Source organism: Athene cunicularia (assembly GCF_003259725.1).
Source record: "Athene cunicularia isolate RWA chromosome 15 unlocalized genomic scaffold, athCun1 chr15_part1, whole genome shotgun sequence".
NCBI classification, from domain to species: Eukaryota; Metazoa; Chordata; class Aves; order Strigiformes; family Strigidae; genus Athene; species Athene cunicularia.
The window spans coordinates 8,056,234-8,075,350 of NW_020799121.1; the positions used below are offsets into that span (position 1 = coordinate 8,056,234).

At 41.8% G+C, this 19,117-nt stretch overlaps 1 protein-coding gene across 9 annotated transcripts in view; it reads right to left on the minus strand.

The window, feature by feature from the left end:
• Positions 1 to 19,117, minus strand: part of FBRSL1 (fibrosin like 1) — a 399,022-nt gene that overhangs the window by 168,977 nt on the left and 210,928 nt on the right. For all 9 annotated transcript variants that reach the window (XM_026859707.1, XM_026859706.1, XM_026859701.1 and 6 more), the window contains one exon: positions 13,285 to 13,314. In XM_026859707.1, the coding sequence (XP_026715508.1) occupies positions 13,285 to 13,314 (30 nt within the window). The remainder of the gene's footprint in view (positions 1 to 13,284; positions 13,315 to 19,117) is intronic.

The following is a 19,117-nucleotide window of genomic DNA, read 5'->3' on the forward strand; positions in this document are numbered from 1 at the left end:
AGACTTTAGGTAGTCGTTTCCCACAGCATTCTCCTGGAAAAACTAGCTGCTCATGGCTTTGACAGGCGTACTCTTTGCTGGGTAAAAGCTGGCTGGATGGCCAGACCCAAAGAGCTGTGGTGAACAGAGTTAAACCCAGTTGGTGGCCAGTCACAAGTGGTGTTCCCAGGGCTCAGTACTGGGACCAGTTCTGTTTAACATCTTTATCAATGATTTGGATGAGGGGATCAAGTGAACCCTCAGTAAGTTTGCAGATGACACCAGTTGGGCAGGAGTTTTGATCTGCTTGAGGGTAGGGAGGCCTTAGAGAGGGATCTGGACAGGCTGGATCCATAGGGCGAGGCCAATTGTATGAGGTTCAACAAGGATCAGTGCTGGGTCCTGCACCTGAGTCACAACCACCCCATCCAAAACTCCAGGCTTGGGGAAGAGCGGCTGGAAATCTGCCTGGTCAAAAAGCACCTGGGGTGTTGGTCAACAGCCACCTGAATAGGAGCCAGCAGTGTGCCTAGGTGGCCAAGGTGGCCAACAGCATCCTGGCTTGTATCAGGAATAGCGTGGCCAGCAGGACTAGGGAGGTGATTGTCCCCCTCTACTTGGCACTGGTGAGGCTGAACCTTGAACACTGTGTTCAGTTTTGGGCCCCTCACTACAAGACAAACATTGAGGTGCTGGCACATGTCCAAAGAGCAGCAGAGAAGCTGGTGAAGGGTCTGGAGCACAAGTCCTGTGAGGAGCAGCTGAGGGAACTGGGGTTGTTCAGTCTGGAGAAAAGGAGGCTCGGGGGAGGCCGTACCGCTCCCTACAACTGCCTGAAAGGAGGCTGCAGCAAGGTGGGTGTCAGTCTCTTCTCCCAGGTAACAAGTGACAGAACAAGAGGAAATGGCCTGAAGTTGGGCCAAAGGAGGTTTAAATTGGATATTAGGAAAAACTTCTTCACTGACAGGGTTGTCAAGTATTGGAACTGCCTGCCTAGGGAAGTAGTTAAGTCACCATCCCTGAGGTATTTAAACGACATGTGGATGTGATGCTTAGGGACATGGTTTAGTGGTGGAATTCGCAGTACTAGGTTAATGGTTGGACTTAATGATCTTAAATGTCTTTTTCAACCTAAATGATTCTATGATTGTTTTGATTAAACACAGACATATACACCAAGAAGCTGTCACTTCTTCCAGCTTTGTTTTCCCCCTCTAGAGCCACCTTTTAATTTGTTGCAGTTGCACAAATGATCTATGTGTGTTAAAAGTTCAAAAGAAAGAGCCATCCAAAAAACATCTTGATACTCCACCAGCTTAAAAGTACTTCGATGAAGTTATGAGAACAGGCTCTAATGCCTCAAAAAGAATAAGACTTTCAGTGTAATACGTAAAGCTTTATGACTTCTTAACAAAGCAAAAGCAAAAAAAATTTCAGTTCAGCTAAAGGTAATTATTTTTTCAAGAATCATCTATCATCAGCAGAGACAGTCTGGGTGTAGAAGGCAAACATCCAAGGGTTAGTTTTGGCAGAAACAGCACAGTCTGCCATCAGACTTGCATGGAGAGGGGTTAGGGCACAGAGCTGAACAAGAAGACCAGGAATTTGTGTCCTGCAATACTTCTGATTGATTCACTGCAGGACTGTAGGTAAATTGCATTTTCCTGAGCCTCAGTTTCTTCAGTGGAACATGTTAATAATGATGTTTATACAATTTCCTGACATATTTTGGATAAAACATGGTTGTAAATAATTTCTGTGTTATTTGTACTCCAGGAGTGACCATGAAATGGCAGATCATCTCCTTCATGGGAGGACATGCTCTCTGTCTTATGGATCCTAAAATGTAACACTTGCAGTAAACACAAACTACCACCAAATGCACACCATCCCACGTGTAACATTTGGTAGGCTTTGTGGGGAAGATACACAGATTAGTCCCTGTAGACAGCCTATTCTGTGGAGAAAATCACCAGTGAGAGACTGCCAGCTTACAGCCCAGAGGCCAGCAGCACCGCCAAAGCAGAGGCAGTGCATGTGATGCCATCAGACAAAACCAGAGAGATGGGAAAAGGTAGTGTGGTGCAGGATCTTGAGAAGTAGGACAAGAAACTCACATTTCACAAAAAAAGGGGACTAAAAATACAAGGATGGGAGTGAGACCTTTTTGGTGGGATATACAAATTCTACTTTCTTCACCTTCACCATCTGCTGGTAGGGTGAGGTTATCTAAAGATTTAAAGAAGGGAAAAGTGACTGCAGTCACTCAGTACCCAGGATCTGAGTGCCCATAATATACAGTTACAATAACACGTTGGTCACTTCAGACACCTTTGTGGCAATTAATAAAAAGAACAGACATTTAAAAATCTTTGTTGGTTATTAAAGGTTACTCTGCACTTTTATCCTCACTTGATACCCTTAAATCAGTTTATTTATGAATAGGATCCCTTTCAATTTTAGGCTAATGTTCTTTTATATTTATAATATTCAGGATCACTACACATGCTTGATTACCTTTAAAGCACTTATCACGATTCCATTTAAAAATAAATGAATCCCATTTAAAAGTGACTTGTCCCCATCTTCTAGTATTTATGGACAAGGACATATGGGGCTGATTTCTCTCATTATTAAGCAGCATGTCTGAGGCTTAAATCATTTAAATTATTCATTGACAGCAATTGGGCTACTCATGCAAACTCCCACTTACATAAGGAGTCCCAGTGATAGGACCAGTCAAGTGGATGAAGAAGGCTGAACAGATTTTGGGAAGCGCTGAGCATCCACAGATACTGCTAACTTTGATTAGGGCGAGGAATACATTTGAAAATTGGGCCCTGTCTTCACTAACACATACAATTTAACTGGGACTTTCAACATGGTTATTCTGAATCACATTTTCTACAGGGGTTTCACTGGGACTTTCAACCTGGTTATTCTGAATCACATTTTCTTCAAGGGTTACCACGACTGAGGTTCTGAGTGATCACTGGTAGCTAAGGAATATGAGTGATTGTGCGCTGATTACCATCACAAAACCAGAGCCTGCTGCAAGGCATTTCTAGAGCAGAGTTATGTGGGACTTCCTTTTCGGTGTGGGTTCAGGGTGTTTCTGACAGTGGCCATCTCTGCAGAACCTGGGCTATGAAAGCCTTTATGAAGAACAAGGCTGACTCTATGCAAATGAAGAAAAACATCTCCAAGCAGCAGAAACCACCCATCTCTAGTATGAATACTTCTATTCCATTTTCTATTTTCCATACTTCTATTTCTATTCCTGAAATCTGAGACAGGAGATGGATATATCAATGGCACTGTTGAGCTTGGACTGTAATAGTCCAAATGACAAAGGCTATAAACATGCAAAACTCTGCTATAGAGAGAATTTTCAGCCTATCACAGATTAGTCTGCTCTCCAACCACCTCACCAGCAGAAGATCTGGAGCTAAATGTTAGTATGTTTTCAATCAGTGGAGTCAGAGTGAGAGAATAGGAATCACCTTTCATGGAAAAAAAAGTTATGGTTATTCTTTGCAACATTTTATTTTTAATTAAAAAGACATGTTTCTTTCTCTCTTCAGAATGAGCCCAAGGAACATTTGTAATCATTTCCAGGTCAAATTATATTGTACATATTGCAGCTGATTTCACAGCCATGTGGGCAAATTACTATTCTTCTGCACAACTAAATCATTATCAAGGCAACAGCAGACAGTAAGCATCACCAACATCTAGCGGTTACAATGCATTTTAGAAAAACACGGTCTAGCTCTTGGAGGAAGAAACTTTCATATTTCAGCCAGATCTCTCTTCTATCCCCAGCCCCACCTCTGAGCCCCAGCATGTGCCAGGACTTCGTCCCTATATGTGATTTTGATGATAAAGATTTTGTTTTGCTTCTTTTTCCCCTAAGAAAGGCAAAAAGGTTAGTAAGTCTTTAAACTCTCAGTTCTTAAGGCTGTTAATATTTCACATTGCCAGCAGGGAAAGGAATTAAAACTGCCAGTAGCTATCCAGATAGATTTTAAAATCCCCTTCCCTCCCCCTTCTCTCTGCCTCCCTCAGCTTCAGAAGATATTTTCCCCGCAAATTGGTTTTAAATTAAGGAAGGTGATGAAGGCAATGTGCCGTCTCAGCATTTTCCCAGGTGCACTTAATCTAATTTCATTAAGGAGATCAGGACAGATGATCGCTACAGTCGAAACATTAAGTCTGTCCATTTTTGTATAAAAAAACCATTAAGTCTGTCAAAGTGTCCGCGGGTGGGCTGTTTATTATTGGAGGAGAAGGTGCGCTTTGCTTCCCCAATAAACTGTCAGGAGTAGTAAACCACAAATTAAGTCAGCTGCTGCCAAAGATTTAGGCAAAGATCTTCAACTAATTTTGACACAGGTGTGGGAAAGGCCAAGGAAATAGAGGCCATAAGTCAGTCCGTACACTTTAGAAACGAAGGCTTTTGTGTGTGTTTGAGATATTTGTCTGTCCATCGAAAAGTGGGAGACTGGGCATCAGTGGATACAATCAAGCAGAACTGCTTCCGATTGGCATCTACGGATGGTTCTGACACTCTGGACACAGCGTTGACAGGAGCCATGTGCACTGCAGAGCCCACACTGCAGAGTTTACCTTTGCTTTAACCTGTGCTCATCCTGCTGGGACTCATCGTCTTGTCTTATGCAGACAAGAACTCATAAAAGCTTCATTCAAGTAACTGCTCTGTTTTGAACTTCTGCACAGCTTTGACTAAAACGTAAAATCACATTCCTCAGATAACCATACAGATATCATACAAAATTAGAGGAAACCCATCAAAATGCAGAAACTGGAAGACTATTTAAAAGCCAATAAAGAAATCAGGTGAAGCTTTCAGAATGAATTTCCAGGCACTACAAAATCAAACGTGACCCATTTGCTAAGAGGAACACCTTACTTCTCAAGCACAATGCAGCTGGTATTGAAGACCATCAAGAAATGTTAAATGTAGAAAATACTAACTGGAATTATACAATCTTCACAGTACGTACAGAGAAGTTAATAGTCACTAATGTGGAATCAGGAGTGACATTTTAGCTGGAGCTTTGTGATGAGGGTAAACTACCTTGTCTGCAGTTAATGGGTGCTATGTACTGCTTTGAGCATCATGGGTGGGCAGAGTTTTGTCTGTTTGAAAAGTGTGAAAAGCCGAGGCTGTAGCTCTGAGGGACTCCTCCCCCTGAGGGTGTACAGCAAAGGCTGAGCAGCACCAGCTGAAACCCTCCCCTGACCCAGGGTGCCTCGCAAGCCCCTTACTGATTTTGCAGAGAAAAGCAGCAGTTGGTAAACAGCTGATAAGTGAAAACAGCAGCTGATAAGTGTTAGGAGACTCACCTAGGCAAAAGAACACACTTTTCAAACATGATGCTTTATGTAAGGGTGAATTCCCAAGCAAGGTCGGGCAGACATTACTTCTACTCTTTACTACCAATCCAAACGTTGTTGCTGCCTCTTACATACCTTGAAAACTCCTGTAGTGAAACCTAGTTTGGATTTTATTGCAAATTGGACCCGGAAGCAAGAACCGCTGGAAAGCTACAAAACCCAAAGCTAACTCTAGGGCCATCCTTGAGTTGCATCCTTTACACCTGCATAGGACACACAGTGCTGTATACTATGCTCTCCTCTATTATTTAACCTGATAAATCAATTTTGGAATATAGTAATGAGAAACTTTGCCAGCCAAATGAGGGCCTGCCATTACAGCTACTGGAGTGTGCATCCTCCAAAATGATCATCTTCTTGGCATCTTTATGGTTAATTAAATCATTCAATTTAATTAATTGAATTGCCTGACTCAATTGCCAGTTCCTATCACCTGCCTGCTATGTTATGTGCTATCTGATCGCCTTCCAAGGAGTTACTGCCATTGCACAGGTAGCCCTTTGGATTTATGGCTATGTTATAATGGTGTTTCTTGATGTGGGCAGACAGCTGTACAAGATTGCTCTTTTCCCTGCTGCCTCAGATCTTAAAACTTTATTCACAAGTTCCCTGGTAAGAAAATACTCATAGATGGGGAACTGGAACAGGGAGATGTTAAACAATAGAGAAAACAGAGAGCTAGGGACATGCTGACTGCCAACAACAGAACTGGTATTATCCTGTCTTGCCCAAGAGCTCTCCATAAGATCTTTTCAGTCCTTTTATGTCAGTTAATGACGGATTTTTGTCAGCAAACCAGAAGGCTCTTCTTGTTGTTTGCTCTGAATTTTTTTTCCTACGTTTTCAAGAATGAATATGGACAACACAGACTGTGATGATTCAGCTTGTTATATACTGACTAATGTACTTAAAATCTGAATTTTTGTCTGGATAAAAGAAAAACAAAATCTCAGTAGAAGGGGAGAACATTGCTGCTGAAGCTTTGAGTCTGTTTAATATTTTCAATTGCATTCTTGCTTTACTTAAATAGAAAGGTCAAGAAGGGCCATTATTACTCATTCTTTCACTGCAGTTGCACACCATCTTGTTGGAAAGGACAACCTGGAGGGGTCCTTTCCCTCTGGAAGGGCTTGCAGGGCCTAACTCAGCCGCCCCAAGTCTCAGAGGGAACCTCTGTGTCTGCTCTGCACACACGATGGGCAGAATGACAGAAGCCAAGGGCGTGACAAGTCTCTCCCCCATCCGGCATTTGCCAAAGAGCAACTGAGTGAACTGGGTATGCAGTGGGCTTGCAGGATGCTAATTTGCTGGTAAATCTGTTCACAGAGAACGATGAAATAAAATAAATTCTCTGAATGGTGAATTTCTGTTTTCTTCTGCCGGCAGCAACATCATATTTGCTTGTTTATAGCACCTGAATATTTCAAGGGCTACAAGGTTATTTTAAATTCAATATTTTCATATTGTTTAAAAAGCAGATCTGTTTTTAATAACAACACGCAGCTCATCTGCCAAACAGATACTTTCTTCCATTGACAGAACTAACCCCCTTTACCCAGTTATTATTATATGGGAGTCAGGTTTCTCACTGGTTTTCCCTCTGCATCACTGGGTTTTCAGTCTGTAAGAATGAAACCTTAGAAGAAACACTGATTCTGTGCACACATGTGTATGCACATGTGTACATGCTATACTACTGCATGTTGCTAAGCCTGCAACATAGCCCAGGCACACACTTCTGCAACTGCATTCAGTGTTGCTGTCTATAAGCAAGAGCATACTATGGTGAAAGGACCAGTTAAATACTGTCTGAAAACCCATCTGGGAAGTAACTGGCAAATGAGGATTCCTCATTATTAGTCACAGCTGAAAACTGTCATAGACTGAAGTGTAATGCTAACAGAAGTGCAAATACTGCCATTTGAAAGCCCTTAGTTCAATTCCGTGTTTGATCTCTCCCTTCTGCTGCAACCAGTAAGACTTGGGATTGCTGGAAAAGTTCCAAATTTAATTTCTCAGAGAAAAGGAAAATCTAATGATGGACAAAAACCAATCTGGGGACCTTGGCCTAGATAGGCTTCAAAAATAGCAAATAACAGATTACTTGAAGTGGGAACTAAACTTCCAGCCTCATGGAAACAACAGACTTAATCAGATAGAATCCCATTTTTCCATTACTCAATAAAATGTGAGGGGCAGGGGGAAAGAAGCCTCCAGCAATATTGCTACCATTAATAGCCCCCGTGGACTTCAAATGAGTGGCACTGAGGGGTTCAGGGACTGAGGCTTATTCCAGCCCCACAAGACAACACACTGGTGTACTGACAGATGAGGCCATGAGAGCAGGAGTGTAAAGATGCAACAAAACACACAAAAGTTTGGATCAGTGTAGGATCTTTGGGAAACAGACACTGCACAGTTTGGCTTCCTCTCCCCCACTGAATTGCACCTTGACTTCCAAAGTCTTTCAAAACCCCCTTCCCTAGAGCTCACCTTCCTTAACCACCAGCTACCTGACAGAGCTCTTCCCTCCCTTGACTTCAACAGCTCCTGCCCGCTCCGCTCCTGCCTCTTTAACTACTGCTGTAATTCTGATCATTAAGATCATCTTCCCTGATTTTTTTCATTTGGTGTCATGGAGCTTTATCTAATTTCTGGGTAATCTCATACACAAACACACATACACACAGTGATAACTTCTACTGGAGTGACTCCTAGATCTCTCTTCATTATTATACCCTTTCTCCTGCTGCCTAAACTATGATTTTTCCCGTGGGCTCATAGACACCTTATCAAGGTCAACACAGCTGAAACAGAAGTGATCATTTCATCCCCTAGATCTTCCACACAGTTTACTCCTCATTGCTTCCACTCTTATCAATTCCACCTCTCACTCAAGCCCATACTTCTCAGCATTCTCCTTGACTCACACCACTCCCCTTAGCTAGACATCCAACCTATGTTTAAGTTCTGTATATCCTTTTTCTCTGTAACATAATGACCATCATCTCTTCATCTACACAACTAAGTTCTTGGTCAAACTCTCACTACCTCACCTTTCATTTCCCATTTTATCCTTTCCTGTGATGACAGCAGATGTAACTGTATCCTTGCACCAAGGAAAAAGCTGGTGCAAGACCATTTTCCTAGTACATGGCTTTGCTCACTACACAGCTTCCCACTTCTCAGACTGCAAACTATCACTCTTCATGTTTTGACTCTTTCACAGTTTACCTCTTCTTCCCAACCCTGATGCTCCATATTGATGTGTACTCTCATCTCTCATTGGTCTGACTTGATCACCCCCTTGTTAAAGTTTCAAATAAGCACTCCCTACTACTTACCACTGTGCCTTTTGCTACGGAGAATAACTTCCCATTCACAGCCACAAAGCTAACTGATTTTCCCTCTCAAATGCTTCCTAAAACCTTCCCCTTTACCTTAATACCTACAAAACTAAAGCTGGACAATAATGAGGCTGCTGACATACTAGAACAGTGCTGCTGCTAACAGTGTCCCCCCATTTACATGAGTCCCTTCACTCTAATCTCATCCTTAAGCCACAAGCTGGTCTGCATCTATACAGCATGTAGTGGGATGGGAACCCAGCCTGGGGTGGAGTGATCATGGCACTACCATGTCGCTCTTCTCCCATGTATCAAGCGCTAAATCACACCTGCCCGTGTGCTGCTGCATGCTTCCAGGACCTACTTGGGCTCAGAAATTAGCACAGCAAACAGCAGCATGGCAAGGCTGAATTCACATTGTCACAACCAGGGCCTAATAAACTCACTGTGCTGTTGCAGGAAGTAGTGAGAAAACAGTTTTATGAAACCTGACTTCAAAACTTTTTGCTTCCATCTTGGATAGAGCTTTACCTGTATCAAAGGTTGATTGCTATACCTAAAACACAAACACGAACTACAGAACAAATATATGGTAAACAGTGATTCAACTTAGAAACAGAGTGTCATTTTTTGTACATCTTACTTAGCACTGCATTAAATGCAGGAATGCCTGATACCTAACCCCTGATTTGGAGAGCTCGCTTACACTGCAGGGCCATGTAATTAAGCTGACAACCCACAATTTCGCACACAGCATACAGAAGTCCAAGAGTAAAAGAACATGAACACTGAATTACTTTTAAGGAAAGAAACAGGCTTTTTTTAATGCAATCTTGAACACTGTTATTAAAAAAATGAGAGCAACATTTTGGAGTAACGAGCAGAGATTACTCATTCCCTTGTTTTACACAAGTTGACTTTTGGCTTTCTGCAGAACACCATTTAACAGAGCACATTACCAAGCTGCTAGCCACTTTTCACAGTGATGCTAAAGCAGGTAAGAGACAATAAGTGGAACTGTTGATGGTTTATATTACTCTATTATGTTAATGTTCACTAAAGTATGCCATAAGCTCTCTCATTACATGTGTATAAACCAATTCTCTGTGGTGTTATTCCTGTGCTAAATGCTATAACTACATAAATCTTGAATTAATGGAGACTTTATAGTTCCTGAAAATGAAGGGTAATTGCTATCTGTTAATGCTGTTGTTGCTATTAAAGGAAGTATATATTTTCAGTAACAATGTTTATGGACCGTGAGCCTCACATCGCAGCTATTGCACGGTGCAGAGATAGTGTAATGCAATTATCAGACTAACTCCCTTTCTCTCCCTCCTCCCTCACAAAAAGCACAGTATCATTTCCACAGCTTCAACAAACTACCCTGCAGCTCTCCTAACAGTTGCAGAGTCCAAACCAATGTCCTTCAATTAATATATGGTAAAAAAACCCAGGATTTGCATTTCCATCTCTGGGAACGCATGATTTGCTAAGTTTCTCGCTTGGTTAAATGGCTGTACAGCTCACTTTATTAGTTCGGGTATCTCAAACAGTTCTTCGAGAAGCGTGTGGTGACAGAATGATAGGTGTGAGAAAGTATCATCCCACTTACTTCCTTTGAGATTTCAGCAGTGATGCAGAAGTGAAAGGCTATACTTGGCCAGAGACAGTTCTCAGAAAATAGATGGGATGGACAAGTCCCCAGCCTTGAGCTCCTCTTCTCTGATTATTAAAAAAAGCAGCACACTGTTTGGAAAGACTCTCACAATCTGCTGTGAAACTGTACCTTGCACTGAAGTAATGGCTCCTCGATTCTGATGTACCGTACGTATGACTGACTATGCTCAATTACTTTTCTCCCCTGGAGTCCTGCACAACACTGCACAAGGAAAAAACCAAAACCATCAGGACTGTGTTTATATTTTTCAATGCAGTGAGGGTAAAGCCTTAATTTCACTCTAACGTCTATGTTTTAAAACATTAAGAGCTCAATAGCCCATATACCTATGAACTAAACAAATAGTGGATAATTAGTAGCATGGTGCAGAGAGACAAGTGGGGGGTGGAAAATTTCAGTTTTGCTTCTAGCTCTATCACTGACTCAGTTTGTACTTGTACGTGAACTTTTTTTGTCTGCTTTCTTCATGAGTTATATACAGACGACAGTGATCCGCTGTTTATGACTAACTAAAAGTGTTATGCAAATCAAAAGTACATTAGTAATTCCTGCCCTGCCCTTCATTAGTGCCAGCGCGTGTAGGTGTACCTAGAGAAAGCTGCTTCTTGCTGACCAAGCAGGAAAGCAGGATTGTTCTGTAGTGCTGTGAGATGAAGACGACCCGTCATGTAATTTGGGAAGCCTGACGCTGGGCTAGACAGTATGTCGAACACTCCATCTGGCTGCAAGAGCCAGAGAGCATTATTAGAAGATACATTTTTCCAACGCATGGATGGGTGAAAAAACACTCTTCAGTGTAGTCCCTCAGGACATTCACGCCAATATTTTTATAGCTCCTTGTTGCATCAGCCAGGTTAAGTTTTAGACAAATACTGAACGTGTTTCCAGGGGAGTCTAGTATGTCAGGTATCAACAGAGAGTCTGGCTGCCCTTGTGCTCCCCAACTAGAAGGCAATGTTGCATTTACATTATCCCCATGAAAGGATTGAAGCCTCTTCACTTCAACCCTGGTGAATCTACATGCACGCACACACATCCTTGCTGACAAGAAAAGCAACCCTACTTAATTCCAGGGACCTATTTAATAGAACCGATGTCATGTCTCATGTCTCTACAGATCAGGCAAGAGATAGAAAGATGATGATCTTGTGTTGCTCTCCTTATGAAGAAAAGAAATGTTATTATTAAGGTGGAGTCACCTTAAGGAGAAGGTAGCTGGGAAATATGTGAGCCTAGAAGGTCAAATTACAGTTATAGATATGTAAAGAAATGCCATATTAATGGTAAGGAAGACTATAATAGCCTTTCATTTGCTGTAAAGGACAGTAAGTTACCAGCCAAACACAATGCAGCTTCCTCTGAAGGTAACCTCAGATCCCACATTCTGAAAGCTAATCAATGTTGTTCAGATTTCAATTTCTTCTCTACAAGGTGAAGTCAAACCTAATCTAACAAACGTCAGTCTCAGATGTAATGCTGCTAGCTGGGTCTACCAGTGTAATTTAGATAATCATTAATAGCATAGCTGTATAATAAAACTACATGTCACTTACAACTTCATCTGAGGTTTGACTGGCAGATCTTTAAACAGTTTTCTAAGTGATTGCTTTTACTTTTTTTGATTGGGTAGTCTAAGAAATGTTTTAACCCCATGCTATCTAAAGCTTTTAGGGGAATAATTTTTCACCCTCACCACCCCTGCCACCAGCTCTGCTGCTGTGTAACCTTGTAAGAAACAGAACTTGGGGGAGTAGTGGTGGTTTCAGGGAGTGACTTTATACTAAAATATGTACAGTATCCTTCATTCAACACATATGATGTAAATGTTTCTCTTCAATCAAGCCTTCATCTCAAAACACAGCTTTTTCCATACTCCAGGGATATTTGGTATCTGAGGGGATTTTTAAAAGTAGTGGAAGAAACACTAATGCTTCCCAAGCTCTAACAATGTTAAAAAAAAAGAAAAAGACTTAATCAGAAGAAGCTTTTAGTGTAGTCTCTTGAACTCATGGCAACCTCTGATGTATGGCTGCAGCCAAGCGTGCTGCCAAGGAGACAGGGCTATCTGAAGTCAGCCTTTACTTTTGTAATGCTGATCCAGTAGAAACCTTCGTGCCACAGCTTCTCATGAATGAATGCAAGAGACTGGACAGCCAAAATATAATAAAAGTTTGATGAAGATCTAACCTGAGACTGCCAAGTTTGATCTGCCAGGAGAGAAGTCAGCAAGGGATACTCAAGCCCTTTAAACATCTGATGCTTAAAAGCATGGTGCAACTGTTGCTACGCAGTGGGACTTCTCTGTTTTCCTTGCAAAGGTGAAACAAGAAATCCCTATACAAAAACACACAACTACAACCTTTCAACGACCAACCTCTGTATCCAAAAGAAGGGCAGAAAAATCATTGCTCTGTGATAAATATGCATGCAACATGACAAAACACTCCTTGACAGTTACCACACTGCCTTTGAGGGTAGGTACCAGTTTGTCCCATCTTCTAAACTGATTACAAAATTGACATCTTCAAAGGTTACTATAAATAAAATATGGGCTCCTGACAAGTTATCAGAGGAGACTACCTCTGAAACCGCACTAACGCCATGACTCGGATCTCACCAAATGCTCACATAATAATCAAGAAAGACTATTATGTTAATGGGAGTTTCTTTCCTGTAAACAAAAACTAATGAAGATCACAGAGCACCCGATCCAATGTTTTTTCATTCAATTATAGATATTTTTAAATTTGACAGGAAGACTGGAGTAAAAATATTATTTTCAAATTCATTCTTATTTTGACTATGAGGGAACTTCCAAGCTAGTAAAGCACATGAAAGAAAAAAATTCAGTCTTACCTTATCGTCAATATCACTCTCGCTGTCACACTGTGGATTAGAGAGAGAAAAAAAGATTTTGAGAAACACCTTTATGTATAGGGATCTTTTGCATCATCCTCTTAAATCTTTAGGATAGCTGTTTATGATGTTCTCAGTTCAATGAAACGCACTTTTGATGTTTGCAGTAATGCCTTTTAGATTGCTAGCATAAACCAGACAAAGCCAATTTCTCTCTTCTTATACAAAAAATATGGTATACTCGTACTTGGATGGGGGAAAGCAAACTTTAAACAAAAATGACAATCAGTGATGCATTATAATAACAACTGTAACATGAATACGACAACAAAAAGCATGCCTTTTTATCATCCCAAATTGTGGAATATATAGTAACAGTTTTGCATTGCTTCACCTTGATAAGCACTTTGTCATCTAACAAGGAAACTGTGAAACTGGCAATCAATTTCTAATTTAATGAGTGGTACCAAGAATAGTAATTAAAATACATCATAAATTCTGGTACATTTTTTAGTTTGAATGAGATCACGATCCCAGGAGGAAGTGTTTACTTAAAGAGTTTGAGAGTGTAATCTCTTACAGCCTCTGAAAATTAAATGCTCTATTTTCACAGCAAAATAATGGGAAGATAACTTGAGCACCGAACATTTCAGGACATGCACATCTTGTTGACTGGAGTTGAGAAAGATTTACAATCAGGAACAAAAATAAATTTCTTGGGGTCTGTTATACTGGCAGAAAGTGGCCAGTGCATTTTGTAGCTTTTATGCCAAACAGGAATTTTCTCCTTTAGCCAGTCTTTGACGGGGATGGTCCAGGTTGGCTTCCATAACTGGAGACACCCTATCAAGTTCACTGGTTCAACAGGAGGTGACTCTGCCAGCCAGTAATGACAAGCTACAAACGTGGAGATGGTCCATGAGAATGCACATGCTTCGGTGTCATGAAATGTAAAAGAAGGAATAGATCTGTTTGGTGTTTTTGTCCACACAGCGGGGAGGGGGGATCTTTCCTGCCACATCCTTTTATCCTAAAGTTACAAAGCAGAAATTTCAACTGTTACATTCTTAGTTTTCTGCAGATTTTGGAGAGACTATTTAATCTCCTCTTCTTCTATGTGGCATATGAAATGATTGACCCCAAACATCTGAGGAACCTTTAAATTCTCTGAAACACACCGAGCACACGAAGAACCATGATACAGCAGAGGGGTCTCCCACGGTGATTCTGCAGTGAAGACTGCTCAGCTTCCCAACTGACTCCTTATTTCCATTTAACAGCAACAGAAATGCTTGGCTTAAGGAACCTGTTCTTCTGTAGTCCTGACTAAGCAGAACTCTTTCTTTCAAAATGAAACCATTTTACACTGCTCTACCTGATCCACATCGTGTTTTTCACTGAGAAATCCAACTGTTCAGAAGGATATGCACAGATCTAATTGTATCTGTAACCATTCTGGGAAAAAAAGAACCTGAAGCAAAATGGAAGAGATTACAGAAAGGCGGGACACTGCTCTGCAGGGCCTGGGGAGCACTGGGTGGGCAAGTCGTATGGGAGTAATCAGTATTAATGCCAGCAGACTGCAGTACGCCCTAGCCAATTACTTTGTGCATGGAAGGCAAGAACACCAGTGAGCCATGTCTTTAGCAAATACCTTCCTGTAAGCTGTTTGTGCCTTTTTGGGGGGCTTTTATTTCGTCACGGAGCTTTATGAAAATTATTATAGGAAAGACAGTTTCTGTTTTTTCACAAACTAGACATTTAGATCAAAAGTAGAATCAGTCCTGATAAAAAATCATCATCAGCCATTTGCTGACTCTCCCAAATCCATGCCACCTAACCACGAACAATTATGTCTCTGCTCTGGGCCTGCAACAGGACTAATTGTCCATCACCACCGAGACACGCTGAAACAGGTTTGTTGGGCAAAGGCTGCCCCAGTACCTGCTGCATTTGGGCTTGCTCAAGACAGTGCTAATTCACGCTGACAAAGCAACACATTCATCAAAAACAAGGAGGGGGGGAAAGATGCAGTCAAAGCACTACACTTGTTATTATTTACAGGCTCCTGAGAAATGCCAGCTGACTCAAGGGAAGCCTTTCACCTCCACCCGGGGGGCTCAAATCAAGTCAGAATGCTACAGGGAGTGTGAATTCCCCCAAATTACTAGCATAATTGAGTGGGTCACAAAGACCATGTTATTTTACCCTTTAAACCTGGTCTACGCTGAAGTATCCTAAGCTACCATTTTAATCATTGTGCTCATTCAACTTGCACACTCATATTTTAGAGGCAGAATATTTTGATGATGTGATTCAACCTGCACAGTTCAGAGTAAAGCATGTTACAATGGAATTACACCTATCACAAAAATGGCATAAGGTAGTATACTCAGCCCTTGTGTTGCTTAAAATTGTAAGCTTAAGCAACACCAATACAAAATTTAACTCTTACAAGGAGTTAAAGAACGATACACAAACCCAAATAAATTAAGCACTGAAATATATTGACTAGAAAACATTCAAAATTATCTTTAAAACTCAGATACTTTTGTCTATGAGCTCTGGTTTAATAAAACCGCAGTACCTTAAACCTTAATAAATGTGGCTTAAAAATATTTGAGAGCAAATGTAACCAATTATGGGGAACCTTAGGAACCATTATTATTCAAATACAATGTAGTATTTTAGTCTTGCCCTCTGTCTTTGTAGCAAACTTGTCTTCTTATTTCTTTCCACATTAGGATATTTTACAAAAAGAGGCCAGGCTTGCTCTTGTCAAAAGCAGATTTGACCTCGAAAATTTGTATGCCTGTAATGAGTATAAAAACCTATTACAGATGGTTTGCATTACTAAAAGGTGCAGAATTGCTTTATTTAGATGCTCAATTTTGCTTTGTACCAATATGCAACTTTGTCTCATGTAGATAAGCGAAGGTTGCAAAAAGCCAGCGAACCATCAAATCCACATGCTAAATTTTATAAACAGAAATACGAATGAAGCAAACATGTGCTGGGGATACATTTTTTCCTCATTCAGGATCTGTAAATACTCCATAATTAATTGTTTTTAAATGAAAAGGACAGCAAAGAATTTAGTTTCATTTTAGTTTACATCTTCCTTACTTGAAATATGACTGCATCAGTCTTGCAACTGAAGAAGCCAGGGGGGCTGTGGATGCAGACCTACACACGAATGTGGCTCTGTGTGTATGTGGAGCCCGCCATGCAGCTGTGATTGCAAGATAGGTGCTTTAAAAACTGTATTTCTGACAGCAAGTTGCATAATCTCTTGCTTGCCTTATGAAATAACTGTCCTCTCCCAGCCACGCAGGACTCACACGTGTACACAAACCTGTATCGATTCCTACTGCGTGGTTCTTAAACCACCAAAATATCACATCTCAATCCATGTGAGAATGGAGTCCCAAACCGACCCACAGCTACTAAGCAGTCCACACGATGAGAGACTGTGGGGAAGAATTAACACATCATCATATATAAAATTTGGACTTCTGTTTAACATACAGCATCCTGGAAAATGGAAAGCTTGAGACTCATGGCTAGCGACCCATGTGAATTTCCCACCGACTCCTGAAGAAAATACAACCAGCTTTGGTGGAACAAAACCCTAAGCTTCAGAATTCACATAGGTTTTCTTCTTTTTGTTTTAAAGAAACAGGCTCCCACATTCACATTAAGAAACAGGAACCCACAGGCTGCTGAACACACATCGGCGCCGAAAAAAACAACGACAGCAAAACCAAACCCGCCCGGACAGATCTGTGAAAAACAGAACCGCTCTTGACCCCTTCCCTTTGGGGGGGGGGGCGTGTGTGTGTGTTAAAACCCACGATTTCAATGGGCTGGTTCAGTTTCTGTGGTAACAGCCTCCAGCCTCCGCACACCCGCTCTCCCCCAGCCTCCTGACGCCTGCCCCTCCAAAGCCCTGGGTCAACAAAGAGAGACTGAGGCTGGTGCGCTGCATCGCTGGGATGTTTAAATGAATAATGAAGTCATAGGAGCAACTTTCGTTTGACCCAGAAGATTTTCTGTGTCTTAAAAGACAACTTATTCTGGCCTGGCGAGGAGGAGACCGGCGGCGCTCCCTCCTGAGGGCCGAGCAGGCCAAGGCCGCAGGCTCCTGCCACCCGGCCGGCCCTCGCCTCCCACGCAGCTGTTGTCAGAGGAACAAAAGCCCTTGTCAAAACAAAAAAGTTAAAGAAAATGTGGAGAATGGCAACTGTTGACAGCTACAGGGGCTCATTGAAAGACAAAAGCTTCAATTACCTGGATTTTTCTAAAGGCCTGTTAACACTCCTGGTCTATAAGCGAAACTGTAAACAGCCATTGTGCCGGGTTCATAAAGGCTCCTAAAAGGATTATTCACTGGGTTGTGCCAATTGCCTCTAAATTCCAACAAGAATGTTTGCAAAGCCGATCCCTAATTGTGCTGCTTTTTGGAAACAATTTCTCGCAGTGACAGATTCCAGTCAGAAAAAAAGCTTCCCATGGTTAAGCAGAAACAACACATAATTCAGGTAGAATCGGTTCAGTGCGCTGTAAAAAGGTCGTGCCTCTCCCTCTCCCTCCTTCTGCCCTACAGAGGAGGATGATGCTAATTCTGCAGACACGGGCCCTCCACCCACGATGACCCAGCTCCAAGAAGACGGTGCTAAACCGGCGGTGGGTTCCCCAGGACAGGGACAACCTGGCGGCTGCTGCCAATGGACTGTGCTCCAGATGAAGGTCCAGGCTCCGCATGAAGCAGTAAGAAAAGCTGGTGCTTTCCTAATCTCCACTGAAGCAACCGCAGCAACTTCACCGTCCCTTCCATCCCACCTGTTCCCCTGTTGCACTCAAAAGACCTGAGGAATCAGACAGAGCTCTCATATGTGTAGATCTGGCCCTGTGGCTTCTTTATTTTTTTTTTTCTTTTTTGACAGCTGAGGTGTAAATGCACATTTCAAGACCTGCCTCTATCATGCCTTTCCTAGCAGTCAAGGAGTTATGATGCATTCCATCACTTGCTTGTACAAATCATCTCAACGGTGGAGAAAGATGGACTTGTGGCTACTGTAGAACACAGGCAACGGCGTACTTGGAGAAGGGCCTTCTCTTACCTGGAGGGGTAGATGCCACCAGTAGCAAAAAAGCAGCACCCACAGAAGCAGCATGTAGGCTTCTGGGATACCTCCACTGGAACCGGGCTTCTTGCAATCTATATTAGAATTGTTTGCACTGTGATTCTGGATTTTTTTGGTGAGTTTAAGACCCATAAAACTATCCTTTGACTCTTTTCCAACCCCCGACGTTTTAACTTCCAGATCACCCAGTTTTTCTTCACGTAATAAAAGCGCTGCATTGATTAAAATGACATCAGAAACTGCCTCATGCCAGGAATGAGAACTCCAAGAAATGAAAACAAAACCAACCCAAGTCTCGCAAGACTGCAACAAGATTGACAACACTTGGGTGTTATGTCATTGGTTAGGTGCAGAGGAACACTCTTGTTATCTGAAACAGGGCCACATCCTCCAAGATTTTCAGAATCGCACAGAAGTCACCTCAGCTTATTCTCATTAACGTGGTATCTCCTATTCCACCCAAACCCACAGGTTAATGATATAGGTTGTGTCTACACAGCCACAAGGTTATAGGGCCCCGTTGTGCCAGGCACTATACAGCACAGAAGTTACATATTCCTGCCCAAAGAGCCAACAGAAAGGCTTGTTTTTCTTTGCACACAAACACACATACCTATAGATATTTATATTATGATTAAGCAGAAGGTGATAGATATCTAAACTATCCGTGTGAAAAAACAGATCCC